This window comes from Rhodotorula toruloides (assembly GCF_000320785.1).
Source record: "Rhodotorula toruloides NP11 unplaced genomic scaffold Scaffold44, whole genome shotgun sequence".
Lineage (NCBI taxonomy): Eukaryota > Fungi > Basidiomycota > Microbotryomycetes > Sporidiobolales > Sporidiobolaceae > Rhodotorula > Rhodotorula toruloides.
In genome coordinates this window covers 1-24764 of record NW_015623004.1, presented here as the reverse complement: position 1 = coordinate 24764, position 24764 = coordinate 1, and the positions used below count along the sequence as shown (strand labels likewise).

At 62.2% G+C, this 24764-nt stretch overlaps 10 protein-coding genes across 10 annotated transcripts; 4 read left to right on the top strand and 6 right to left on the bottom strand.

Moving 5' to 3' along the window:
* Nucleotides 1-331: 331 nt before the first annotated feature.
* On the bottom strand, nt 332-2606 carry RHTO_06577 (MFS transporter; the record flags this gene model as incomplete). The annotated part of the gene is made up of 11 exons (XM_016420238.1): nt 332-394; nt 455-555; nt 625-751; nt 813-873; nt 938-1622; nt 1678-1911; nt 1958-2027; nt 2091-2169; nt 2233-2324; nt 2390-2503; nt 2577-2606. 11 exons carry the CDS (start codon nt 2604-2606, stop codon nt 332-334), a joined length of 1656 nt encoding a protein of 551 aa, XP_016269324.1.
* A 371-nt stretch (nt 2607-2977) lies between these two features.
* On the top strand, nt 2978-5011 carry RHTO_06576 (fatty-acid amide hydrolase; the record flags this gene model as incomplete). Its single annotated transcript, XM_016420237.1, has 6 exons — nt 2978-3272; nt 3345-3503; nt 3562-4206; nt 4266-4472; nt 4538-4807; nt 4884-5011. 6 exons carry the CDS (start codon nt 2978-2980, stop codon nt 5009-5011), a joined length of 1704 nt encoding a protein of 567 aa, XP_016269323.1.
* A 282-nt stretch (nt 5012-5293) lies between these two features.
* On the top strand, nt 5294-6341 carry RHTO_06575 (NmrA-like domain containing protein; the record flags this gene model as incomplete). The annotated part of the gene is made up of 4 exons (XM_016420236.1): nt 5294-5528; nt 5586-5812; nt 5876-5975; nt 6034-6341. The coding sequence occupies 4 exons, from the start codon at nt 5294-5296 to the stop codon at nt 6339-6341; spliced, it is 870 nt and encodes a 289-aa protein (XP_016269322.1).
* A 260-nt stretch (nt 6342-6601) lies between these two features.
* On the bottom strand, nt 6602-8851 carry RHTO_06574 (fatty-acid amide hydrolase; the record flags this gene model as incomplete). Its single annotated transcript, XM_016420235.1, has 6 exons — nt 6602-6729; nt 6804-7073; nt 7137-7343; nt 7407-8051; nt 8110-8268; nt 8341-8851. The coding sequence occupies 6 exons, from the start codon at nt 8849-8851 to the stop codon at nt 6602-6604; spliced, it is 1920 nt and encodes a 639-aa protein (XP_016269321.1).
* A 310-nt stretch (nt 8852-9161) lies between these two features.
* Nucleotides 9162-10128, top strand: RHTO_06573 (NmrA-like domain containing protein; the record flags this gene model as incomplete). Its single annotated transcript, XM_016420234.1, has 5 exons — nt 9162-9221; nt 9299-9399; nt 9457-9667; nt 9733-9832; nt 9893-10128. 5 exons carry the CDS (start codon nt 9162-9164, stop codon nt 10126-10128), a joined length of 708 nt encoding a protein of 235 aa, XP_016269320.1.
* A 406-nt stretch (nt 10129-10534) lies between these two features.
* On the bottom strand, nt 10535-11064 carry RHTO_06572 (cytochrome c oxidase subunit VIIc; the record flags this gene model as incomplete). Its single annotated transcript, XM_016420233.1, has 4 exons — nt 10535-10569; nt 10648-10722; nt 10862-10888; nt 10974-11064. 4 exons carry the CDS (start codon nt 11062-11064, stop codon nt 10535-10537), a joined length of 228 nt encoding a protein of 75 aa, XP_016269319.1.
* A 330-nt stretch (nt 11065-11394) lies between these two features.
* Nucleotides 11395-13801, bottom strand: RHTO_06571 (ethanolaminephosphotransferase; the record flags this gene model as incomplete). The annotated part of the gene is made up of 11 exons (XM_016420232.1): nt 11395-11947; nt 12005-12137; nt 12218-12438; nt 12522-12654; nt 12744-12799; nt 12858-12910; nt 12978-13077; nt 13136-13217; nt 13285-13294; nt 13378-13510; nt 13575-13801. The coding sequence occupies 11 exons, from the start codon at nt 13799-13801 to the stop codon at nt 11395-11397; spliced, it is 1701 nt and encodes a 566-aa protein (XP_016269318.1).
* A 244-nt stretch (nt 13802-14045) lies between these two features.
* RHTO_06570 (uncharacterized protein) lies at nt 14046-16852 on the bottom strand (the record flags this gene model as incomplete). The annotated part of the gene is made up of 3 exons (XM_016420231.1): nt 14046-15702; nt 15786-16480; nt 16607-16852. 3 exons carry the CDS (start codon nt 16850-16852, stop codon nt 14046-14048), a joined length of 2598 nt encoding a protein of 865 aa, XP_016269317.1.
* Nucleotides 16853-17589: 737 nt separating this feature from the next.
* Nucleotides 17590-19879, bottom strand: RHTO_06569 (expansin family protein; the record flags this gene model as incomplete). Its single annotated transcript, XM_016420230.1, has 11 exons — nt 17590-17601; nt 17678-17690; nt 17772-17846; nt 17907-18008; nt 18068-18137; nt 18208-18423; nt 18511-18579; nt 18654-18719; nt 18808-19322; nt 19388-19541; nt 19708-19879. 11 exons carry the CDS (start codon nt 19877-19879, stop codon nt 17590-17592), a joined length of 1464 nt encoding a protein of 487 aa, XP_016269316.1.
* A 742-nt stretch (nt 19880-20621) lies between these two features.
* RHTO_06568 (SNARE associated Golgi protein) lies at nt 20622-22857 on the top strand (the record flags this gene model as incomplete). Its single annotated transcript, XM_016420229.1, has 7 exons — nt 20622-21386; nt 21480-21538; nt 21627-21720; nt 21812-21969; nt 22061-22152; nt 22299-22412; nt 22559-22857. The coding sequence occupies 7 exons, from the start codon at nt 20622-20624 to the stop codon at nt 22855-22857; spliced, it is 1581 nt and encodes a 526-aa protein (XP_016269315.1).
* Between the last annotated feature and the right edge of the window lie 1907 nt (nt 22858-24764).

Genomic DNA, 24764 nt, shown 5'->3' with positions numbered 1-24764 from the left:
GTGTCTGAGCTAGCGGGATCTGCTTTTCGATACCGTCGCTGACTTCGGTCTTCCCCTTGACAGCCGCGACCCATCCCGCCTCTCCCGCGCGTTACAGCAACGACATCTTATTCTCTTGTACTGCTTAGCGATACCCGTATCTTAGCTGTAGGATACCTCTCCCCGGTCCTTCTCTCGCATCTATCGCACCTTCGCACTTGGGTCGGAAATCACGGAACAGCACAGCGTCCTGCATTGTCACGAATAACTGTACAACCGAAGCGACAGACGTCGGAGGACCCGCAGCCGACGAGTGGCGAGCGTGGATTAGCGAAGGGGTACGAATGGGTCTTTAGTCGCGCTGCATGATGGCGAACTTGGCGCTGAAGCGGCGGGTAGCTTTTCCGATCCAGAGCTACGTAGAACAGAAGGTCAGCGTTCGTCGCAAATGCAACGGGCGGAAGGAAGGACGCACGAAGAGAACGGTCAAGACGATCGCTGCGTAGAGCGGGATGGAGATGAGGACAGTCATCTTGAGCGGACCGACGCGGACATAGAGATCGTTCATGAAGTAGCCTGCGCGAGCGAAGCCTGTTCAGTCAGCACATAGCTGCGCAAGGATCGAGCGAGGTCAAGCGGGCGCACCGAGACCGAAGACCCAGCTGTTCTTGAACAGCGTCGTGATGAAGCCGATCTCGAGGGCGTACTGCTTGTAAACGTCCGTAGCGTACGACGAGATGGCGACGACGGAGAAGGCGGATGCGAATTGGTTCTGCGAGAGTTGCGAAGGTCAGCTCGTCGAGCCCGCTGCGAAGTCTGTAAGTCGCGCGCACCAGACCGATACCGGGGATCAAGATTGCTGACCAGTGCCATTGTCGCTCGAGTCCGATGCCACTGCAAGGGCGAGGGAAGACGGTCAACTATTTCGGGGCTGGTTGTCGGAGGAAACGAGACTCACTAGATGACAAGCCCGACGACGGCGACGACTCCGCCAGCAATCGCTGACCGCAACCGCATCTCCGCCTCCCGCACGCCGTTGTTCCGCTTTGCCTGCTGCGCGACGTCCCGATCGACAACCGGCCCCGCGACGAAAAATCCGAGGAAGATGCCAATTGTCGGCGGGATGTTCGTGCAGCCGACGGCGACAGGACCGAAGTTGTATGGCGGCGCAGCCCAGATGGCGCTCGCTACGAAGCCGGTCGAAATGAGGAAACCGCAGAACGCGGACCACCAGATCGTGAAGAGGATGATTGACCCGAAGGACGACAGGACGAGCATGTCGAGCATGTTCTGCACGACCGAGTACTGCTTGTTGCGTGGAGGGAAGACGGAGTAGCGCTGCGCTGTGCTGGGGTAGCCTTTGCCGACGTTGGCGATGATGGCGGCTTGGGCGGTGGAGAGGCCGTTCACGGTCGAGATGTCTGTCGTGGCGGGACTGTAGGGCGACTTATCATCCTTCTCGTCGTCGTGAGAGACGGTCTCAGGCTCGGACTGGGCGGTCGTGCCGGACGGGTCGCTCGAGACGAATTCGCCGCGAGAAGAGGCGTTCGTGCGGTGCCAGAGCGTTTCGGGGAAGAAGACGGCGAAGACGACTTGGGTGAAGATGAGGATGCCTGCCAAGAACCAGAAGAAGTTGCGCCAGCCTGTGCGTCCCGGAAGGTCAGTCTCTCTCGCGAAGGCGGGAGGGAACGGACGCACCGTGATTCCGCTGCTCGAACGCCCCGAGAATCGGCGCGCCCACATTCGACGATAGGACAAGCGACGCAAAGCCAATTGCGTGCCAGAAACCCGCATCTTGCGTGAAGAAGAGGTCGCCTGCGAGGCAGAGGCCGAGGAACTCGATGGCGCCGGCGCCTATGCTATAGACGTTGCGCGCCCACAGGAAGCTGCGATGCGTGTGCGTCTGAGTGATCCAGATGAGGCCGGCGATGGCTGCGCGAAGGAGCCCTCGTAAGCCGGGAACTCGTTGAAATGGAACGGTTTAACTTGCTGACGAGGTTGCTCAGAAGGATCATGGGGCGACGACCATATGCAGAAGCGTAAGGAAGCTGTGACATCGTCAGGTGAGCGGAAAGCGGACAGGCGAGGCGGATATGATCGTCGCAACTCACCAAGATGAATCCGACGAGCGCGAGAACGAGTCCGTTCCAGCCCATTACCCTCGAGATGTCGACAGGCGTCATGTTGTAGCTGTAGAAAGTGCGGAACCTCGTTCAGCACGGTATTGGCAGGCGAAAGAGAAGACGAACGCACTCTCGGATCAAGGCAGGGTAGATGAACGAGAGCGCTCCGACCGGCAGACACGCCCAGAAGACCCACCAAGCTCCGAGCCAGTATGTGGCAGCCTGATGAACGAGATCTCGTCAGTCAAAGTGAGTAAGCAGGCAGATCTGGGTCTCGGAAGACGAACCTTGTAAGCTGGCTTCCACACGAGCGGGTCGTGGATCGAGTCGGACGGCATAGGGTAGTGCACGGAGTGTGCCTTGCCGTCTGCATCAAGAAAGTCGGTGCCGGGCGGCGCGTCCTGCGATAATGAGCGCGAGTCGAGGTTGCAGGCTCAGCGGCCAAAGGCTATGGAATCGATCGCAGGGACGGACGTGGGTGTACTCCCTGCGAGCAAGGGTCATCTTGAGATGTGTAGCAGTTGGTAGCAGGCAGCAGCGGTGCTCATACGCGCTCGTTGTGCGCGAGATGGCGCCGCAGCAGACAAGTGAGGCGTCGCTCCGTGGACTACGTGCGATTGAGGCCTCCGTCGCGAGCCGGCGGACTGAGCGTAAGCTCACGGGACGTATCCGAGTTCACGTGCTATCTGTCCGGTCCACGAATCGGTGTGTGCGCGACGCGGATAAATTGCGGCGAAAGGTCGCGGAGGGAGCGAGCGAGGCGGACGGAGATCTGAGTCAGCTGTGCGGCGCTCGAGAAGCGATGGACAGCCAGCAGCACGTCGTTCTCCTCCTCTTCCATCACCAGCACCCCGTCCCAGCGACCCTCGAGCGAAATGTCCACCAACCCGACCCCGTCCTCCTCCTCGTGGCAGCAGCGCGCTAAAGCGGCGTACGACCAGACGCAGGCCAAGATCCCAGCAGACTGGCGCATCGACGAGCGTCTCCTCGCGCCCGCCTGGGTCGATGTCGCCGCGCAAGATCCGGACGAGGTCGAGCAGCGAGTCGACGGCGTGCTCGCGTCGAGCGGGATCCTGAGCGAGGACGAGTTGCGCATCGTCCACAGCGACGCCACGGCCACCGTCAACAAGCTCCAGCGCGGCGAATGGAGCGCCGTCGCCGTCGTGACGGGTGTGTCGCTCGCCAACCCCCTCTCTCGCTCGTTCACGACGCTGACTGTCGCTCGTTCTCGCTCCGATGAAGCGTTCTGCAAGTCGGCTGCCATCGCACAGCAGTTGTACAGGTGCTGCACCGAGCTCTTCTTCGACCGCGCCCTCAAGCGGGCACACGAGCTCGACGACCACTTCTCGAAGACCGGCAAGCCTGTCGGACCCTTGCATGGCCTGCCAATCAGCTTGAAGGGTGCGTGGACTTCCACAGTGACGCTGTGAGTTAGGCTGACGATTCGTTGCGCCCGCAGACCAGCACGAGCTGAAGGGAATGCGCAACACGATCGGCTTCGTCTCCTGGCTCGACAAGCTGGCCGACGCAGACGGTCCTATCGGCGCAGCTCTTGAAGCAGACGGAGCCGTCCTCTACGTCAAGAGCAACGTACCGACATCCCTCTTCTCGTCCGACACCGTCAACCGGATCTGGGGCCGCTGCTTGAACCCGCTGAACCGTCGACGCGGCGCTGGCGGTTCTTCCGGCGGCGAAGCGGCTCTCCTCGCTTCCTTCGCCTCTCCTCTGGGTCTCGGTAGCGACATCGCCGGCTCATGCCGCATGCCCGCCGCGATGTGCGGCGTGTACGGCTTCAAGCCAAGTTGCGGGAGGTTGCCCATCCTCGGCGGCGCGGGAGTCGGCTCAGGCGCCGAGTTCGTCCTGCCTACGTGGGGACCGCTCGCGCGCTCGATTCCGGATCTCGCGCTGCTCATGCGGTCGGTCATCTCGTCCGAACCGTGGAAGATCGACCCGACTTGCGTCCCGATGCCTTGGACGCCCGTCAAGCTTGACCGTCCACTCAAGATTGGCGTCTTGCGTGACAACGGCATGGTCAGGCCGCATCCGCCGATCCGGCGAATGCTCGACGAGACCGTCGAGAAGCTCAAGGCGGCCGGACATGAAGGTCCGTTTCCTTTACCTCGTCTGCCTCTCTTGCCTGACTGACTCGCTCCTGCATCGCAGTCATCGATTGGGACGTCGCCCCTCTCCACATCAAAGCGCACAACCTCGCCTTCTCCTTCTTCCACCGAGACGGCGGCGCGATGCTCGGCGCAACACTGCAGGACGAGCCGCACCTTCCGAACGTCTATACCGGCCAGCCTGGATCTGAGTTGTCGACCGAGGAGGTTTTTCAGTCTTACTGGGAAGCGTTTGGGCTGCGGATCGAGTGTGCGTTCACGTCTCTACTTTTCTTCGTCCTCTACCCGCGTCCCTGACCTGCCCTGTTCATGCAGACCGCCAGCGCTGGAACGCCCTCAACCTCGACGCCGTCATCTGCCCGAACGCCTCGCACGCCGCTGTCCCACACGACGACTACAACGACTGGACGCACACCTTGCCGTGGAACTTGCTTCAGTGTTGCGCGTTGGCGATCCCGGTCGGCAAGATCGAGGAGGGCGATATGGAGGTGAGCGAGGAGTACAGGAGGGAGGAGCCGCGGTCGTTCAACGCGTTCAAGGAGGGCTTGAAGAAGGTTAGGGGCGAGGAGGAGAATCGAGCGATGTGTGTGTCCTCGCCTCTCTCCATCCTTTCGAAGCTGCCGTGCACTGCACTGACGGTCTAATCGCTCTCGACTCGCAGGGCTTGACGACAAGCTCCGCCGCGACAGCCTCGGACTCCCTCTCTCGCTTCAGGTCGTCGCGCCGCACTGGATGGACGAGCAGTGCCTCGCTGTCGGCGCTATTATTGACAAGATCCTCAAGCAGTAGTTGTCGCTATCTTCCTCCTGAAACGTTAGTTTCTATTGACGATGTTCCGCTCGCCGCCGCTTCTTTCGCTTCATCTCTCGCTCGGTTGTCGGTACCTGCGCGCTCCTCTTCTCGTGTCAGCCAAAGCGATGTGACGACGCTCCGGCCCGCCAGTCACGCCGGACGGCCTTCGGCGCGTGCTTGCTTACGTCGTGCTGACACACCGCTTGCGAGTCGTTATCTCGCTTGCCTCGCCCCTCGCTGGTCTCTCTCCTGCTTCACACTCACTCTCTGCTACTTACAATGCCTGCTCTCTCACCCGTGCTCGTCCTTGGAGGGACCGGAACCCAGGGCTCTGCCGTCATCCGCGCCCTCCAGGCTCTCGCTCAGCCTCCCCAAATCCGCGCCCTCACACGCAACCCGGCGAGTCCGGCGGCGCAGAAACTGAAGGAACAGGGTATCGAGGTCGTCCAGGGCGACTTGACCGATCCTGCGAGTCTCGATGCCGCCCTCGTCGGCGTCCGCTCAGCCTTCCTCGGTGCGTTCCGTTTTGCGTCTTCACTACTCTTCCTTGCGCTTACCTTGGACTCCACAGTCACCGCCATCCCCAGCAAAGGCCAGCCAACCGAAGACCAGCAAGGCCGGAACTTTGTCGACGCAGCCAAGCGCGCCAACCTCCCTTTCCTCGTCTTCTCCTCCGTCGCCAATGCTACACCCACAATCGGCATTCCACACTTCGAGACCAAGGCCAAGATCGAGGAGGCGCTCAAGGAGAGCGGGTTGAAGCATGCGGTGGTCGCGCCTGTCGCCTTCATGGACAACGTGCGCCCGATTCAATCCCTTCCCCTCAGCGCTTTCATGTGCTGACGTTGTCTCAATCTGCAGTACCCGAAGCAGAACAACCTTGCTCTCGCCATGGCGCTCGGGTTCTTCGACGCCGCGCTTCAGGGCAAAAAGATCCAGCTCATTTCGGCCGACGACATCGGTTCGTCGCGCGTCTTCTCGCTCTTCCTGACCTCACGCTGACAAGCTTTGACCCGCAGGCTACGTCGCCGCCGAGATGCTCAACGACCCAGACCGCTACGCCAACCGCCGCATCGACCTAGCCGCCGACAACCTCTCCATGAACGAAGTCCGCACGACCTACGCGCGCGTCTACACCCAATCCGTCTGGAAGGCCTGGTTCCCCTCTTTAGTCGTCTCCCTCCTCCCGCATGACTTCAAGATGATGATGCGCTGGTTCCATGAGGTTGGGTACTCGGCGGATATCGAGGCGCTCAGGAAGGAGTTCCCGAGGTTGAAGGGGTTGGAGGAGTGGTTGCGCGAGCGGGTGGCGGACAAGAGTCAGTAGTCTGTTGCCTGTGAATTAACTCGTTGTTTGTGCGTCGTCATTCAGGTCCGTCTTGTCGGGCCGTCGTGATTCTCGTGAGCGCAAATGTCCTTGATCTATGCATTCCTTGTGCCTCGGCCAACGACAAGGCACAAGAGGAGCAGAAAGGCTGCTAGAGATCGACATGAAACGCGAGCGGGAGCAGCGATGCAAGCTGCAATCTCGAGCCAAACGCTGTGAAGCCAAACAGACGTTCCAAACGCGCGGGAAGACGGCTACGTCTACGACTTGACGACTTTCTCGATGACGGAAGCGACGGCGAGACACTGCTCATCCATGTAGGTGGGTGCTACGACTTGGAGCGAGAGAGGGAGTCCGAGGCTGTCGCGGCGGAGATTGTTGTCGAGCCCTGCGAGTGGAGAGCAATTAGAACGTCAGTGAAATGCACGACAGCTGCAACGGAGAATGGAAGCGAGGACGCACACATCGCGCGGTTCTCCTCCTCGCCCCTGACCTTCTTCAACCCCTCCCTCAACACCTCCACCTTCCTCGGCTCCTCCCGCCTATACTCCTTGCTCACCTGCATCTCGCCCTCCTCGATCTTTCCAACCGGCATCGCCAGCGCGCAGTACTGGAGGACGTTCCAGGGCAAGGTATGCGTCCAGTCGTTGTAGTTGTCGTGAGAGACGGCTGCGTGTGAAGCGACGGGGCAAATGACGGCGTCGAGCTTGAGGGCGTTCCAGCGTTGGCGGTCTGCGTGAAAAGGGAAGGTCAGTCGAGCGAGACGAGCGAGCGGAGGAGAAATGGCAGACTCACACTCGATCCGCAACCCGAACATCTCCCAGTAGAACTTCAGCATCTCGTCCGACGTCAGTTCCGAGCCAGGCTTGCCCGTGTAGATGCACGGAAGGACCGGCTCGTCTTTCAGCTCTGCGCGGAGAGCGGCGCCGCCGTCTTGGAAGAGGAAGGCGAAACCGATCTTGAGCGCCTGGGCGTGCAGAGGGGCGACGTCCCAGTCAATGACTGCAACGGTGGTGCGAGCCAGTCAGGAAGAATAAGCTGCCGAGGAAGTGAAGCGGAACGCACTTTCGTGACCTGCCACCTTCAGCTTCTCGACCGTCTCGTCAAGCATTCGCCGGATGGGCGGATGCGGTCGGACCATTCCGTTGTCGCGCAAGACGCCAATTCGAAGCGGTCGGTTGAGCGTGACCGGCTTCCAAGGCATCGGAACGCAAGTTGGGTCGATCCTCCAAGGCTCCGATGCGATGACCGACCGCATGAGCAAGGCGAGGTCGGGAATAGAGCGTGCGAGAGGTCCCCATACGGGGTAGACAAATTCGGCGCCTCCGCCGACGCCTCGACCGCTGAGGAAAGGCAGGCGTCCGAACGAGGGTTTGAAGCCGTACACACCGCACATCGCTGCTGGGATGCGAATCGGGCCTGCAATGTCGCTACCGAGTCCGAGGGGAGACGCGAAGGAGGCGAGGAGAGCCGCTTCGCCGCCAGACGAACCACCGGGACCGCGCCGACGGTTCAGCGGGTTCAGGCAGCGTCCGTAGATCCGGTTGACGGTTTCGGACCCGAAGAGCGAGGTCGGTACGTTGCTCTTGACGTAGAGGACGGCGCCGTCTGCCTCGAGAGCTGCGCCGATAGGACCGTCTGCGTCGGCCAGCTTGTCGAGCCAGGAGACGAAGCCGATCGTGTTGCGCATTCCCTTCAGCTCGTGCTGGTCTGCGGGCGCAACGAATCGTCAGCCTAACTCACAGCGTCACTGTGGAAGTCCACGCACCCTTCAAGCTGATTGGCAGGCCATGCAAGGGTCCGACAGGCTTGCCGGTCTTCGAGAAGTGGTCGTCGAGCTCGTGTGCCCGCTTGAGGGCGCGGTCGAAGAAGAGCTCGGTGCAGCACCTGTACAACTGCTGTGCGATGGCAGCCGACTTGCAGAACGCTTCATCGGAGCGAGAACGAGCGACAGTCAGCGTCGTGAACGAGCGAGAGAGGGGGTTGGCGAGCGACACACCCGTCACGACGGCGACGGCGCTCCATTCGCCGCGCTGGAGCTTGTTGACGGTGGCCGTGGCGTCGCTGTGGACGATGCGCAACTCGTCCTCGCTCAGGATCCCGCTCGACGCGAGCACGCCGTCGACTCGCTGCTCGACCTCGTCCGGATCTTGCGCGGCGACATCGACCCAGGCGGGCGCGAGGAGACGCTCGTCGATGCGCCAGTCTGCTGGGATCTTGGCCTGCGTCTCGTCGTACGCCGCCTGAGCGCGATGCTGCCAGGAGGAGGAGGAGGGGGTCGGGTTGGTGGACATTTCGCTCGAGGGTCGCTGGGAAGGCTGGGAAAGGGTTGCTGGTGCGGGAGAAGAAGGAGAACGACGTGCTGCTGGCTGTCCATCGCTTCTTGAGCGCCGCACAGCTGACTCAGACCTCCGCCCGCATCGCTCGCTCCCTCCGCCAGCCTTTCTCCGCAACGATTTTACGCCGCCCCGCGACCATGCTGTGAACGCGGGAGCCCGGTATCGCCGCATGCTGCGTTGCACGACGTCGGGAACAGCGTCACGTCCGCCCGCAGATCGTCGGTCCCCTCCTTTCCTGATTCTCCGCCTGCGCTCGCTATCGTCGCGCGGTCCGTCGCCGCTCCGCCCGACTCGCTCTACAGTGCTCAGCGCCGATAAGTTACCGGCTGTACACGTCGACACTGGCTGCCGCCGGTCCGTCGTTCCGTTTCTCGTGGCCGGAGTTTCCGCCTTATTGTGCGCTGATACAGGTGTCGGCTCCCGACCTTCGCGCAACCGTCGCGCCTTCCGCTGTCCTTGACTTCATACACTCGACGCAACCATGCCTGCTTACTCTCCGATGCGCAGTGTCGGTGCGACTGGCAAGCAAGGCTCTGCCATCGTCCGCGCGCTCCTCGCTCTTCTAGATCATCCTCAAGTCCGCGCGCTCTCGCGCAACCCGTCCAGTCCTGAGTGCAGAAGCTCAAGGACCAGGGCGTCGAGGTCGTCCGTGAAAATCTGGCGGATGAGCAGAGTTTGGGCGAGGCGCTCGTTGGTGTCCGTTCCGCATTTCTAGATACGTTCGTCCTGTCGCTCTTGCTCATTTGATTCCTCGCGCTGACGCTCCCTCCACGCAGTCATAGCTCAACCAGCGAGAGGCCAACCAGCCGAAGACGCCGAAGACGCCCCGCCACCGCCAACCTCGTCTTCCTCGTCTTCAGCTCCGTCACCGACGCGACGCCAATGATCGGCATTTCGCACATTGATTCAGAGGTGAGGATTGAGGAGGGACTGAGGGAGAGCGGAATTGAGTGGAAGGTTGTCGCGCCGGTGCTGTTCATGGACAACGTAAGTCTGCCATCGCTTCTGTTTCCTCGCCGTCATCCGAGCTGACCTCCTCGCAACGCACGCAGTTCCCGAAGCGGAACGGCCTGATGCGCTCCCTCGCACTCGGCTTCTTCCGCGCCGTCTTCGGTTCGCGACAACTCCAGCTCGTCTCGACCGGCGACATAGGTACGCTCCCTTCTCTTCCTCTCGCTCGAACTTGCCCACTGACACTCGCTTGAAACGCAGGCTACTTAGCAGCTACGATGCTCTCTGATCCCTCCACCTACTTCAATCGCCGCCTCAACCTCGCCTCCGACGCCCTCTCGACCTCCGATATCCAAGCAATTTACTCGCGCATCTTCAACCAACCCGTCTGGAGCACCTGGATGCCTGGCTTCGTGCTCTTTCTTGATCTTGATGCGTTTCGGAGACAGAAGAAAACCAGAAGTCCTCGTTTGCCCGTCTTTCGTCCTCCAGAGTGAGAGGGCGGAGAAGTCAGCAAGCATCACCTGTTCTTCGCGCCTGCGCCTGGGCTAGTGTACCTCGATTGGGCGATTGTGCTGCGAGCGTTTTGCGACTCGAAAGCGCACGAGAAAAAGGAGCGTCCGGGTTAAGCGACGGAAGCATTTCCGCCTGACAGCCGTGCCGCTGGAGGAAACGAACCAGTGTAGATAGGTTGTCTGAAGCCTGTCCAATCTGCAGCGTCCAGCGAGCACGCCCACGACAGCATCGAGTGAAGCCTCCCTGTCGTCTTCTTCGACCGCTCGCTCATCCGGTCGGCATCTCGTGTCCACCTTATCGAGCGACAAATAGACTCCTCCATTCCAGCGAGACCTCGCCCGCAATACATCCCACGCACGAGTCCGCCGTTCCGAAGCGAAAGGGTGTTTATGCCGAGGCCTTGTGGATCTGGAAAGCGGCGGCTGTGCGCACGTCGACGAAAGCACAAAGTCAGCTTCGTCTAAGCGAAAGAGAGGGCAGACAGGCAGTCGGGCACGCACCGACGAAGGGGATCGCGAATCCGCCGCCGAAGAAGCCGATCATGTAGAGCGCGAGCTTGGTGCCGTTGGTCTGGTCTGCGCCGCGCAAACAGTCGAGGTTAGCTCACCCTCCTGACAAGCGCATCCAGCCTGCATCGCGAGGCGAGAGTTGGCGGAGGGGGCCGGACTCGGCGAAAGGTTCGCGACCGCGCGAGGAGAGGACGGCGGTGCGCACCAAAGGGAGTGGTGTTGTTGATGACGTCTGCGAGCACCACTCAAGGGTCAGCGTAGCTTCTCGTCGCTGTGTAGCGTTGCGATGAGCACCGCGAGAAGGGAGGCGAACGCACTGTCGACGTGGAACGCGCGCGCCTTGGGGAGGGCGACGGTGCGGCGTGCGGCAGCCTGACGGGCGACAGAGAGCGACTGGCGGGCGAACATGACTTCAGAGCGCAAAGTTGACGACGAGCAAGGTGAGCGAGCGAGATGAGGAGGAAGGTTCGCTGTCGACGTCTCGCACGGGTTCGGCTGGACGGAATGACTCGCAGGATATCTAGGAGTATTCTCGCAGGGCTTCCAGGCGCACCCGGACTCGCCGCACCCGCCGAGTCCCGTTCCTCCAGGAATCTCCCTTCGCCTCGCTCGCTTCGACACGGCGAAAGTGTAGTCGTGCGATGCCAGGGATGCAGTGCGATGCTTGATAAGTTGCGAGTCTACCGCGGCCCGAGAGATCCGCCTCCTTGCCGACGACCAAGCCCCCGCGGCCGCTCCTCACGCCCTTCCTCCCTTCCGTGGCGAACCCGCGATCCTGCCCGCCTGTCCCGCCGCACCGCCAGCTCCTCCCACACCTAGAGGTGACGGCGCACCCGCTGCACCGCCGCTGCCACCCAGCCCAACTTCCCTCTCCCTCTCGCTCGTATTGCTCCGTTTCCGTCCGCCTCCTCCCGCATCGCCGTTCACGCCGAGCGACGACCCGTCTCCCCTGGACGAGGACGAAGCAGCCGAATCGAGCCACCTCCTCACGCGGTCGAGCGCGAGGGGCGCCCGTCCGGCAGCCGATGCAGGGGGGTACGTCTCCACCTCCTCTTGCGCGCCGTACTCGCCCATCGAAGGCGGTCGAGCACTCTGGTGCAGCTTGACGGTGGGCAGAGGCACCCACCCCTCGACTGCCTTGTTCGGGAAGGGGATCGTGAGGCAGGAGATGCCGAGGTAGCCGCAGAAGGAGGAGAGGACGGCGTGGGCGGAGAGGGTGTAGGAGAGGAGCGAGAGGGTGAGAAGAAGGTGAAGGTAGAGCGCTTCGAGCGTCGGAGGGAGGAGAGACGGGCTGCGTGCAAGCGAGTCAGTTCGAAGGATTCCGATCGCAAAGCGAGATTCGACCGACAGCCCGAGGTAAGGGGTGTTGACTGCGATAGCCGGAATTGCGAGAGGAATGAGGAGCGGCCAAGAAAACGGGAAGAGCCCCTTCGTCAAGTGCGCGAGGATGATCTTGGATGAGAGCTGGCCGAAGAGGAAGCCTGCGAGTCCACCAAAAGACGACTAAGTCAGCGCACATCCCAGAGGGTGTGGAAGGCGGACAGCCGCGAACGAGACTCACAGACAACAAGCGCAAACTCAACCAACTTCCCTCCTCCCTCGAGCATCACGCTCTGCGGGCTCAGGACCCACATGACCGTCAACACGCTGAAGCCGACAATCGGAAGGAGCTGCTGGAACGCTTCAGCGGGAGAAGGAGGGTTGAGGGTCGTCGAGTGCCGGCCTGGTCGGGTGAGAGGGCGGCGCGGAGGGGAGGTGAGTTGCGAGTAGACGTTCCAGAGGCTGTGCGCAGGAGGTCGAGCGTAACATCAGCTCACGACTAGCTCGGGTGTTCAAGAGAAGAAGGGCTCGCGTCAGACACGCACCAGAGCGGGAGATGCGTCGTCAGAAATGCGATGGTCAGAAAAGCAATCACGAGGTGGCTCATCCGCCAGCTTGACGGGAGGAGCGCGACATCCCCGAACGCTTCGGAGACGGTAAGGAGCCACCAGGACGAGCCTGTGCGGAAACACAAGCCGATGATCAAGCGTCAGTTCCGAGCGGGAGTCTCGAGGCGCGCTGATGGCCTCGGTTGAGTCCTCGCGCACCTTTGATGGCTGTCCATACGAGAATCAAGACGGCGAGGAGGACGCCTTCGACGGGTCTACACGCGACTAATGTCAGCGAATTGCCCGGTCGTCGAGAAGGTGGACGGGACTGACCCGTTCACGAAGCCGAGATACAGCGTGCCGGTATGATATTCTTCCCACGTACTCTGCGTAACGCGCACGACGAGTCAGCATACCAGGCGAAAAGACGAACGAGCGAGACAGGCAACGCACGACGTACATGCTCCAGCACGGAACGAGGATGCAGAGCAGCGCCAGCGATGACGGGCCAAGCGCCATCGCCGACGCCTGAATGAGCGCACCGAGCGGGCAGCTACGTGAATCGAGGTCAACGGCGCGAGAAAGAGGAGAAGACTGGGCGAAGAACGTACTTGAGCGTGTCCAGTCCGTGGTCGAACAGCTCTCCCATTGGCGAGCTCGTTCCCGTTCTCCGTGCCTGCTTGCCGTCGATGTCTGTGCGACTGGACAGGTCAGCGGGTGAATGAGCGCGAAGGATGCGTCGAAGGAGATTGAAGCGTACTGTCCATTGTCTGCATGGTCGACGACCATCGAAAGCGTCAGCCTTTAGGCTCCTACGCCTTCTCCGGTAACGCAACCTCGGCTCGCAACGCACCTGGTAGAAGAACAGTCCTGCAGCGCAACTCGCCCACACCCACCCGTTCTCGCTCCCTCGCAAGTCTCCCGCTACCAACGCGACCGTCGCCGTATTCAGCAGGATGGCGCAGAATCCGATGACGGTGATAGCGCTGCAGACACCAAGCCCGTCAGAGCGCTGCGAGACGAGAGAAACACGCAAACTGATGAACGAACTTGGGTGCAAGCCAGGGCGGAGCGAACGACGCCGTCCAGGTCCACCAGTGCCGCATGATGTACTGCGACACAGGCGACTTGTCGACCGCCGAATAAGCATACTCGCTGACCGCAACGACGGGGAGGGGATCAGCTTCGAGAAGTCCGAGGTTCGAGCGAGGTGCGAGGACGACGCACTCTAGCCGGCGCAGGTGGTGCAGGTCGAGGTAGTGCCGTACACCAGGCATCTTTCTGGCACGCGCCGAGCGCGTTCGAAGCAAGTGAGCGGAGACGCAGCGTGAGGACGGAGCGAGAGAAGCGGAGAGCGGAGTTGTCGCTCGAAGCGGCTCATTCTCGCTTGTGGTGCGTAGCTGGGACACTCTCACGAACCTTCAAGCGTAAAGCGAAGCAAGCAGTCCGGAGACGAGGGAAAGGAACAATTCCTGGATCCCTGCCTCGCGAAACGAGCGTCCCATTGCGATTCCAAAGGCCTCAAAACAGCGCAACGACCTGATCCACATCCGCTCCAACATCACCTGCAAGTCCCTCTCCCGCATCGTCCGCCCTCGCACGCTCCTCATCGTCCGAAGTCGTTGCGCCATCTCCCGAAGTCGCAGACGCGACATCGTCGTCTTCTGCCGCGTCTTCGCCGTCTGCACCGCCGTCCGAATCGGCGAGAACGTTCTGAGGTGAGGGAGGAAGATCAGGCGGCGAGGGAGGTGCAGAGTCGGGCGGTAGGGCGGGAGCGGGGGCGGTCGAGGTCGATGCGGTGGGTGCGGCTTGCGAGCCGATAGTATGGGCGGACGTCGAAGCTGAAGCGTTGTGCACGTCTGTTGCGCCGGCTGGAGTCGAGGTCGAGGCGGGGGGAACCCCATGCTGAGACTGGTACGCCTCGCTGCCGCCATCCTGGAAGAGCTGCTCGTCCGAGACCGCGCTCCTGCCCTGCGCACCCGTCGCACGGCGCCTCAGCCCATCAGTTCCCTGGTCGAGAGGTCCTGCAACCGACGGCAGCACAGGCGGCTGGTCGAGGAACGCCCTCGCCGCCGCCGCCGCCGCCGCCGCCGCGACTCTCCGCTCCGCCAACAACCTCTCGCGCTTCTCGAGTGCCCTCTTTCTCTTCCGCTCCACCTCCGGACTGAGCGTCCCGACGAACAACACAACCGCCACACAGACATTCCGCACGACGCGCTTCAACGCCTCGTAGCGCTTTTCGGCTGCGGTGCGAGGCGGAGGCGGAGCAGGCGCGATGGGTCGGCCAGCGATGAAGCGTGGCGAGAGACCGAGTTCGCGCGCTTCGGCAACGAGTCCGACGGCGGCGATGAGGTTGATCCAGTATTTCGGTGAGAGGCGCGAGGGCAGCTCGCGGTGTCGACGAGCGCGGTCATGGGCGTTGGCGGGGTGGCGGGCGCGGCGGACGAGCGCGGCGGGAGGCTGGGGCGCGCCGGGCTGCTGAGGAGGAGGTGCGGGACCAGGCTGCGGTTGTCCTGCCTGCACGTCGCCCGGCGGCTGTTGCGCCTGAGCTTGCGCCTGATGCGTCCTCGCAGCTGCCCTCAACGCGCGCCTCCTCTCCCTCTCCAGCCTCTCGCGCTCCCTCTCGCGCTGCAACCTCCTCCTCCTGATCCCGATTCCCTCCCAGACGACCCACAGCGCCGCCATCGCGCCCAGAATCATCCTCTTCGTCGGACTCGCGTGTCGTCCAAAGATCCACAGCAGGAAAGCGAGTTTGAGCGAGAGGAGGAAGAGGGGAATCAGGAAGGAGAGGATCACGTCGAGGTTGATGATGACCGACAGTGTCGCACGGCGGCGAATCTGCGCGCCTTGAGCGAGAGGATGCATCGGGCGGCCGGCAGCGCCGGGAGGGGCGTTGAGGAAGCCGAGTTGGGCCAGTCGAGCGGCGGCGAGGGCATCGGGTGCGTTTGGGTTCGCGCCTGGGGCGGCAGCGACAGGCGGTGCGCCGGATCGAGGGGCGGTTGCGCGACCGTAGGCGAGAGCGGGGACGCCGGGAGACATGGTGAGGAGGAGCTGGAGCATCGTCGTCAGGCAGTGCTGGACCGTCTCGGTGCGGGTGTGTTGGAGGACAGCGGCGAGAGGCGGGTGAGATGGGCGGCGATGCGGGTCTGGTGGCGTGTGAAGGAGGTAGGGCAGGCCGCTGTGTAGACCGAAGCAATTCGCGCATCAGTCTCTATCGCAGAAAGCGACCGGACCGAACGCAAGGCTTTTCGACGGACTCACCCAACCTGGACGATCTGGAACTCCTCCTCCACCCGCTCGACCCCGTCCACAGCCTCGTCACCGGCATACAGCTTCCTCCACTCCGCCTCCCTCTGCTCAACCTTCTCCTCCACAATCCTCCAAACCCCAACCTCTTTCAACATCCGCTCAACGTCCTCGACTCCTTCGCTCGTTGAAGGAGCGGTAAGGGCGCGAGTGTAGTGCGCATGCGCTTTCTGGAGGTTCAGGAGGAGCAAGGCGCGCTGGAGAGGGAGGAGCCGCTGGAGGTGAGCGATGTAGGTCGTGTAGGGCGAGACGGGGACGGCAGGCGAGGCAGCGGACGTAGGAAGAGTTGCTGCAGCGGCGGCGGTGGCGGCGATGGAGGAAGTCGAGGCGACGGGTTCGGGCAGGGAGGGAGGCGGGACGATATAGGCTGGCGAGTAGTGCAGTTCCTCGGGAACAGGGACCGTTGCGGCGGGTTGTTCGACAGGCTCAGGCGGTTGTGCGGCTGGTCCGTCTCCCAAAGCGGCCGCCTGGTCCGAAGAATCTGCAACGACCGCCGGTTCTGCCGCTGCGACTTCAGCGCTCGCAACCACCGCAGGCGGCTCAGTCGAAGCTCTTTCCTCCGGTTCCACAGGATCCGCATGCTGGCGCAGCTTGTCGAGTACCGAAGGACGGGCGACGACGTGAAGCGTGAGAGGGGCGGAGGGATCAACCTGCGAAAGCAAGCGGTGTCAGCGATTGACTTTGCCGGTGCACCTCGACTCGGCAGAGTAGCATCTGCGTCGTCCCTCTATCGAACCCTCTAGCCGTACAGTTCCGAGCAAGCGAACTGGACGCACCTTCCTCTCCTCCTCAAACACCTCTCCCAACCGCTCCGCGTCCCTCAACCTCCTCGCCCCCTTTGCCAGCCCCAGCGCCTCTCCCTCCTCCGCTCCAAGTCCACACCGCTCTACCAAGCCAGCCTTGAGGTCTGCGACTGTCGACGAGGGCGAGGAGGGGAGAGTGAGATGCGAGCCGCCTGGGTCGATTGGGGAGGGTGGGAGGTGGATGCGGATGGACAGGGCGGTCGTCTCAGGGGTGGCCATCCACTCTAAGCTCGCGTGTCGTCGTCGATGGGGGACACCCTCTGAACAGGTCGAGGTGGGGTCGAAGCGATGACGAGCGAGGGGACTGAGGGAACGTGGCGGGTTGAGGCGACGTGTGTAACGGTCTAGCAGTCGTACGAAGCAGGCAAAACAGCCGCGAGCCTGTCCTGCGAGGATGAGCGAATGGACGAGGCGAGAGAAGCGGGTCGAGCGAGGCGACGAGGACGAGCGGCGGGCAAAGTCGGTCGTGGGCCTTCCTGGTCCTACAAACAAGCTGAGAACACGCTAGCAGTGCGCTCTCTAGCTCGGCGAGTCCAACGGGCAAGGGCGAGAGCCAAACCGAAGCGATTCTCTCTCCCTTCTGCGCGCCAACGACCTAAGAAAGCGTGAAAGTGCGTTGCAGCCCCCTCCAGCGTCCGAAGAGCGCACAGAGGAGAAGGTGGACGACGTAAGAAAGTGAAACGAGAAGAGGGGAGGACGATCAACGTCCGGGTAAGAAGATAGGCAAGGAGCAGCGGCGAGCGCGCTCGACAAATGTGCGTGGTGCGTGTTGCGTGCGAAGAATAGAAATGCGAAATGTGCAGCGAGAAGAGTGAAAGAGGAATGGAGGTCGTGAGTGTCGTGTGCGTGAACGAGAATGGGGTATGCTGAGGAGGAAACGAGAGTGTCTGTTTTTGCAAAGGCGAGAGGACGGGGTAGGGCATCGGCCGGCGACGCGATGGGAATGGTGTGAGAGCTTAGACGAATTGCTGCGCGACGAGAGCGGAGGACAAGGTCAGTCTCCGTTGTGAGCGAAAGCGGTCTTGGTCGACGAGAGGAACGCACCCAGGTGATGTCGCTGCGAGCACCCGAGCAGGAAATTGGAAGCCGCGGACACAGTCAGCATCAACGCTGAGGAGCGCAACGAAGCAGGACTCACAAAACACCCATCGAGTCCGTCCCTCCCAAAGCCTTGTACGCTCCCACACTCAAATCAAGGCAACTCGCGTTGTTGCTGTCGCACACGATTAGCTGATAAGCAGATGGAAAGGAAGGGAAGGAGGTGGAGACGAACCAGGTAGGGCACGAGTCGGCGACCTTTGCGGTGATTGACTGGCCCGTGTCGGAGCGGGTGATCTTGACGCTCTGGCCGCAGTGAGAGCCGCCGGCGTACGTCCTACCGGTAGAAGTCCCCCGTCAGCGAGCGAGAGGCGGGCGAGGAAAGAGAGGACGAACGAGGTAGGGAGCGCGACGATGTAGCTGTCGTCCGAGTTGACTTGGCCGCAGTTACCTGCGACGCCGTTCTCTGCGAGCGATGTTGACCACTTATGAGCACCTCGCTGTGGTCGATACGAGTGGAAAGGGAATACACGCACGGTAGAAGAACGTCGCGATCCCTCCAGTGTAGACCTTCCCACCACCGCTCGAACCACCGTCTCCTCCGCTCGAAGAGGTCTGAGTAGCCTTCGCAGCAGCGGCAGCGGACGACGAAGAAGCCCAGGCTGCGTCGGCGGAAGACTTTGAGGCGGCTGCTGCGGCGGCGGCGGCGGAGGAGGAGGAGGCCCAGGCTGCGTCGGCGGAGGACTTGGAGGCTGTTGCGGTTCGACGCGCTGCATGAGCATCTCTCCATCTCCGCTGAAGGACGAGGAGAGAGAGATTTGCCGCGAGGCGGGACGCACCAGCGGCAGCAGCGGCAGCGGAAGAAGACGACGAAGCCCACATCTTGTAAGCAGCGGCCGACGAACTCGCTGTGACGTACCCAGCAGATCCGATCCGTCAACTCGTGCTCTGGCAAGCAGGAAGGAGGAGGAGGAGGACGTACAAGCCCAAGCGGCGTCGGCGCTACTCTTGGAGGCGGCAGCGGCAGCAGCGGCAGCGGACGAGCTCGCTGTGATCGAATGCCCGAACTCTCATCTTGTCAGTTCCTTCCAACGCGAGGAAAAAGACGAGAAAGGAGGAAGGAAGGCACGACGCACATGCCCAAGCCGCATCAGCGCTACTCTTCGACGCCGCCGAAGCCGACGCAGCGGAAGCCGAGTCCCACGAGCTCGTCGTCGTCGTCGCGGAGGTCGTCTGCTTCGCCTGCGTCGTCGGAGCCTGGGTAGTCGTCTGAGCCGGGGACGAGGTCTTCGCGGCCTGAGTCGTCGTAGTTTGCGCGACGGCGGCAGGCGAGTTGGCGGAACTCGAAGCCGCAGCTACGACCTTTCCCGCGCCCGACTGGACCGCGGACGACGAAGGGATCGCCACGCCGCTATCGACAAACTCCATCACCACTCCCACCTCACCACCCTCCAAGTCCCCTCCGAGCGCCTCGAACGCCGCCTTACTCATCGCCGTATAGGAATCCCTGTCGCTCGCTCCTACGACGCGCGCGGTGAGGGATTTGCCGGTCGAGGGGGCGGACAGGGTGAGGGATTGGTTGCAGAGCGGAGAGGGGGAGGAGGGGGTGGGGTAGAGTGAGAGGGGGAGGGCGAGGACATAGTCGGTGTCGCTTCATGTCCCGTCCGAGAACTCGTCAGCGAGGAAGAAGGAGGAAGGAGTGGGAGGGAAGCGCACGAGATGACTTCTCCGCACGACCCGATCCATCCGGCTTCAGCCCACCAGATCGCGGTCGACGTGTATTGCTTCTTCTTGTCCAAGGTGTTCGACGACGACGAGGTGGTGGTGTTCGTGGTGGAAGAGTTGGAGGGGAGGGAGAGGACGGCCGCGCCTGCTCGAGACGAAGGAGACGTGCGCGAGAGCGAGAGCACGATGGCCAGAGACGAGCGAAGAAATGTCAGCACGCGTCGTCGTGGAAAGGAAGTCGACCCGGACGGGAACTCCGCCGCCCCCTCCTCTCGTGACCCTTCTCGAAAGAAGATTCGCACAGAACGCACCTTCGGCCCTCCTGACACGCCTCACCATCCTCCTGACCATCCCACCATCACCAATCACATGGCGCTTGGCGAGTCCCTGCGCGTGCGAGCTGTGTCCATGCGAGGAGGCGAGGACGGGCGAGGTGAGTGAGGCGGCGGTCGCTGCGAGAGCGAGGGCGAGCGTAGAGCGCATGGTCGAGCTTGAGTCGTGGATGTGGGTCGGGCGAGAAGAAGGGCCGAGGGTCGGGTGGCGAGAAGAATCTTCGGGAGAGAAAGGAGGTGGGTGGTTCGGGCGAACAAAGGGTCCCCTCGAGTTCGAGTCAAGCGAGTGTGTCGAAGCGAGTGCGCGGGTGGTCCGACGAGCGAGTAAACAAAGCAGTCTCGCGCGAACAAGTGGCAAGAAGAAGAGAGAGAAGCGAGCGAGTCGGAGACTGCGCAAGTCGAGTTGGCCGATGTTCCCACGGCGCACGCTCCTCCGCTCTCCTCTCGCCTCCTGGGCGGGTGGAAAGTGCACGGCGTCACCAGTGCGAGTGTGTGCGCGTGCACGTGTGGTCAATGAGCCGTGCGAAGCGGTGTGGGAGCGAGGACGACCGCGTGTTGAGCGAGCGTTCGACGCTGTCCGTTGGAAGCGAGAGCGCGGGTTGAGTGAGCGGGTCTATAAGCAGTGCGTCATCGTTTCACTGAGTCTGGTGGCGTTCAGTCTGGCCAGCAGCGCACGGCAGCACGCGAGTCGAGCGAGTGAGAGGGAGAGAATAGGACTCGTTGTATTGGATTACAATGGAAGTGAATACAAAGTTAAGGAATACAAAGTTGAATACAACTCGGTTTGTAATCTCGGTTGCAAGTGGCGTCCCTCCTCCGCCTCGACCCATTTCCAACTCGCTCTCCTTAACTGTTACAACCCAGCTTACAACAGCTTGCGAGTCCCGGTTACGATGACAGGACGCTCACGCTCATCGACGCTCTCCTCGACCCGCTCGCCCGTCTCGCACGACCACCAACCCCTTCACCCCGCGCCCACTCACTCGCCCTTCGCAGCACACCCCTCCCACAACCCTTTCGACACACACGACGAACCCGTAGTAAAGAGCTACAGGAGCGAACACTCGCTCAGGACTCTGCGGGCGCCAGGAGGAGGGGAGGACAGCGACGACGAGCGCGAGGGCGGTCAACGTGCGGTTCGAGGTTCCGACGAGCGTGCGCGCGCGGATCGGGCGAACGGGTTGCAAGGGAGACGAGTCGGACCGCAGTTTGTCATCGACCTCGCGCCCACGACTGGCGAGGGCGCGATAACGGGTGGAGCAGCGTCGGGAGGACGCCCGCGAGCGACGACTTTCGGAGGAGTCGAGTTGCCGCCCAGCCCGAATCCGGCTCTCCAACGCACCGCAGACGACACGAGCGACGAAGACAAGCCCACGCCGCGTCCGGGACTGAACGCGCGCACCCGCTCAACCTCCGTCTCGTCCGTCTCGTCCCTCCGCTCGCTCGACCCCTCCCTGCACCTCGGGGGCACGACCTTTGCCGAGCGTCGACCACTCCTCTACGCCTCCCTCCAGGCTGCCGCCATCCTCGTCGTCTCGGCGCTCGGCATGTACCTCGTCTTGAAGGTCACCCTGCCGCCGATCGACGACGGCGACAGGGAAAAGGTCAAGCTCCCCAAGAGCTTTGACGACTTGAAAGAGTTGAACGAGGTCTTGCAGGTGCGTGCGGGCGGGCGGGCGCGCGCGGAGATGCCTCGCTCCGTTTCTTGCGAGCTTTGAATCGGCTGACGGTTGCCGCCCGCTGCTCTCCAGGTCTACCGCGACCGGAATTACTACCGCGTAATGGGCTGCTTCGTCATCGTCTACCTCTTGTGCGTCGCGCGGTTCCGCTCCCGTTTCTCACTTCTCCCGCGAGACTAATCTCCCGCTCGCTCCACTCCGCTCGCCCCACTCGCGCAGCCTCCAAGCCTTCTCCATCCCAGGCTCAATGTACCTCTCGATGCTCGGCGGAGCGCTGTTCGGCGTCTTGGTCGCCTTGCCGCTCGTTTGTTTCGTGAGTCCGCGCTTTCCCTTCCCCTTTCTCCGCCTCTCCCTCGCCTCCTCGACGCTCGAACGCGCGCTAACCCTCGCTCACTCGCACGCAGTGCGTAGCAACAGGCGCACTACTCTGCTACCTCCTCTCCGCCCTCCTCGGTCCCTCAGTACTCGCCAACTCGGCCGTCTGGCAAGCCCGTGTCGAGGCGTGGCAGGAGCGCGTCAGGGGTCACGAGAAGAATTTGGTGTCGTATTTGATCGTGCTCAGGTGCGTTTTTTCGCGCGTCCTTCACTCGAGGGATCTTCTGGCGCATGGGAGGAGACTCGAGAACTAAGCCTTCACGCTTCGGCGCACGCAGGATCGCCCCACTCCCGCCGCACTGGATGCTCAACCTCGCAGCACCGCATGTCGGTGTCAGCGTCTGGAAGTTCTGGCTGTCGACGTTCCTCGGTGCGCACACTTCCACTTCCGCTCACCTTCTTTCCCTGCGCATTCTCTCTGTCTCTCCTCGCTCTCCAGCTCTCGCGCGACGAGAGGCAAGGCGCGAACACCGACGACGACAAGCTCGCTGACGCTCGCCCCTTTGCGTCGCGCAGGCGTCGCAGGCGTCTCGTACATCCACACCCAAATCGGCACCACGCTCGACCAGATGGCCGGATCGGACGATCTGCATCTCGTCACGTGGCAGAATGCGTGTGGGCTCGGTGGGAGTGCGTTCCCTTTCTCTATCTCACGCGGATGCGGATGCGGAGATGGACGCTGACTTCCGCTTTTCCGCTCCCTTCTCCGGCCTTCACCTCACTCTCGCTCTGCCTCGCCATCGTCTCGCCCCGCCTCGCTCCGCTCACGCTCGCAGTCATAGTCGCCGTCCTCATCCCCGTTTTCCTCCGCCGCCTCTTCGCCGCCGACCTAGCCGACGCAGCCCAAGACCCCTCCACCACGTCTTCCTCGCTCCCGCCTACCTCGCGCGTCTCGCTGGATTTGGAGAGCGGTGGGAGGTTGGGCACGCCGAGGGAGTTGCTGGATGGGACGGTGAGGAGCTCGACGGATGGGAGTGCGAGGGTGCGGCGGTATGACGAGGAGGAGGAGGAGGAGGACGAGGAGGAGGGGGCGCGGGGTGAGGACGAGGTGAGGAAGGCGTTGTTGAGGCGGTGACTCTGTGCGCCACGAGCTTCCTCCGCAGCTTGTTTGTCCGTCTAGACTTTTGTTCCCCCCTCGTTCTGGTCTCGTCTCGCTCGCACCTTGTTTCGTGTACCACTCTAGATCCCGCTTCTCGCTCGCAGATTGATGCCATGTAGCCCGTTACCAGCAGCACCAGCCTCGAAGGGTTCGCCGCGTCGCTTGAGCGCCAACTTCCGCGAGTTGCTTCTCATCCCCCTCGACAACGCTCACTCCGCTCAGAGGGGCTTGCTCAGCTTACGAGGTCCTTGCTATCGGATGTATCGACGCTCTTTACGCCTCGCTCGCCCGACCTGCTCCCGCCCACCGCCGTCGCTCGACCTCGAAATCCAGGTGCGTCTCCCTCGTTCACTCGGCTCGTACACGACGTAGGGCGGGACTGGGCGAATGCGAGGGCGGTATTCGAGCTCGCTGGAGGACTGCGCGCTAGCTGGACGGCGTAACAAGGCTGTCGGAAGCGGGCACGAACATCCGACAGCTCCTCCTCGCGCCTGGACTCGACTAGCGGAAGCGGGAGTCGCAGGAGGGCCAGCGCTCTGGCAGCGTGTGTAGAGGACGGTGCTGATGTCGCCCGCTTGCTCCCGCAGCAGGACTTGCCGTTCAGCGACGTTACGCTCCGGTGTGTCCGCTCTCGTCCGTTCTCTTTCACTTCTCGCTCTCGTTACCGGTTCTGGACGACCGCTAACACGCTCTAATTGCACGTACAGGTTTACAGGCGCCTCTCGAGCGTGCACAGCCGGCTTGCCTGTGCGTCTAAGTCTCGCTGAACTTTGTTCCGCTCGGGACTTGTCGCTGACCTGCTGCTCTCCGCCGCCGTCCTTCCGGTTCCACCTGTCTCGCCAACACCCTCACCGCACGACGCACCTACAACACCCCGCCCTGTATCAGTTTCGGCGCCTTGCAAGACCTTTCGCCAAACCTCCTTGCTCAGCCTTTCTCTCGTCTCGGCCGTGTTTGAGCTTTGCGAGGCAACTCTCCAGGCTCCGTGTCCTTGTGCGCTGCTACAGTCAATGCTGCACCGCGTACTCTGTCGTCCGAAGCTTGTTCTGCGGGCCTTTCTGTCCGGCTCTCACCTTTGCTTGCGTTTTCTCCCCTTTACCGCCGCTTCAGCCGGACGCGCTTCCGCTAGTGGCGTCCTCTGACCGCTCGCTTGCTCTGAGCGTGTCCCTGCGCTCAGAAGCGAAAACTTGGCCCCAACTTGCTGTCTGAAGGCGAGGCTGACCTCCTCAGCCTTCCTTTCGCTCTCCAACTGAGTCTGTTCCGCTTCCTGCAGCTTGAGACGCTCTCACAAGGTTCAGAGGAGGGACAAGGTGGAGAGTTGGAGCAGGGAGAGTGGGAGGAAGAGCTGGAGACTGACCACTCTCTGTCCTCCTTCTCCTCTCAAAGTCAAGCTGACTTGCTTTTCACACAGGCTCAACACAGTCGTCAAGAGCACCACAAGAGCAGTGCTGTCGCTCTCTGCAAAAGCTGTTAGTTCACGTTCTCTCCCTCAGACTTGGCTGAGAAGGAGGGGAGGAGGGACTGGACCAGCTCTCTCAATTTGCAAGCTGCTGACTTGGTTCTTTCCCTTCCTAGTAGCGCAGGGAGTGTACCCAGCGGGGCACGGTGTTTGAGGGTGAGTTGAGCTGGTTTTGGCGGACTTGGTCTCACTTTTCAGGCAGAGGAGGAGGGCAGGGTGGGTACAGCTCACTCAGTAGGGGCAGGACTGCACTGAGAAGTCAAGACCGGTCTCAAAAGGTGCGGTGGAGGAGGTTGAAGAGTAGGAAGAGTCAGTAGGAGGACAGGCTGGACTTGAGCAGCTCTCTTTCCCTCGACTTGCTCAGGTGCTTCCCCTACACGTCCCCTCAAGCTGACTCGCTTAGGGTTAGGGTTAGGGTTAGGGT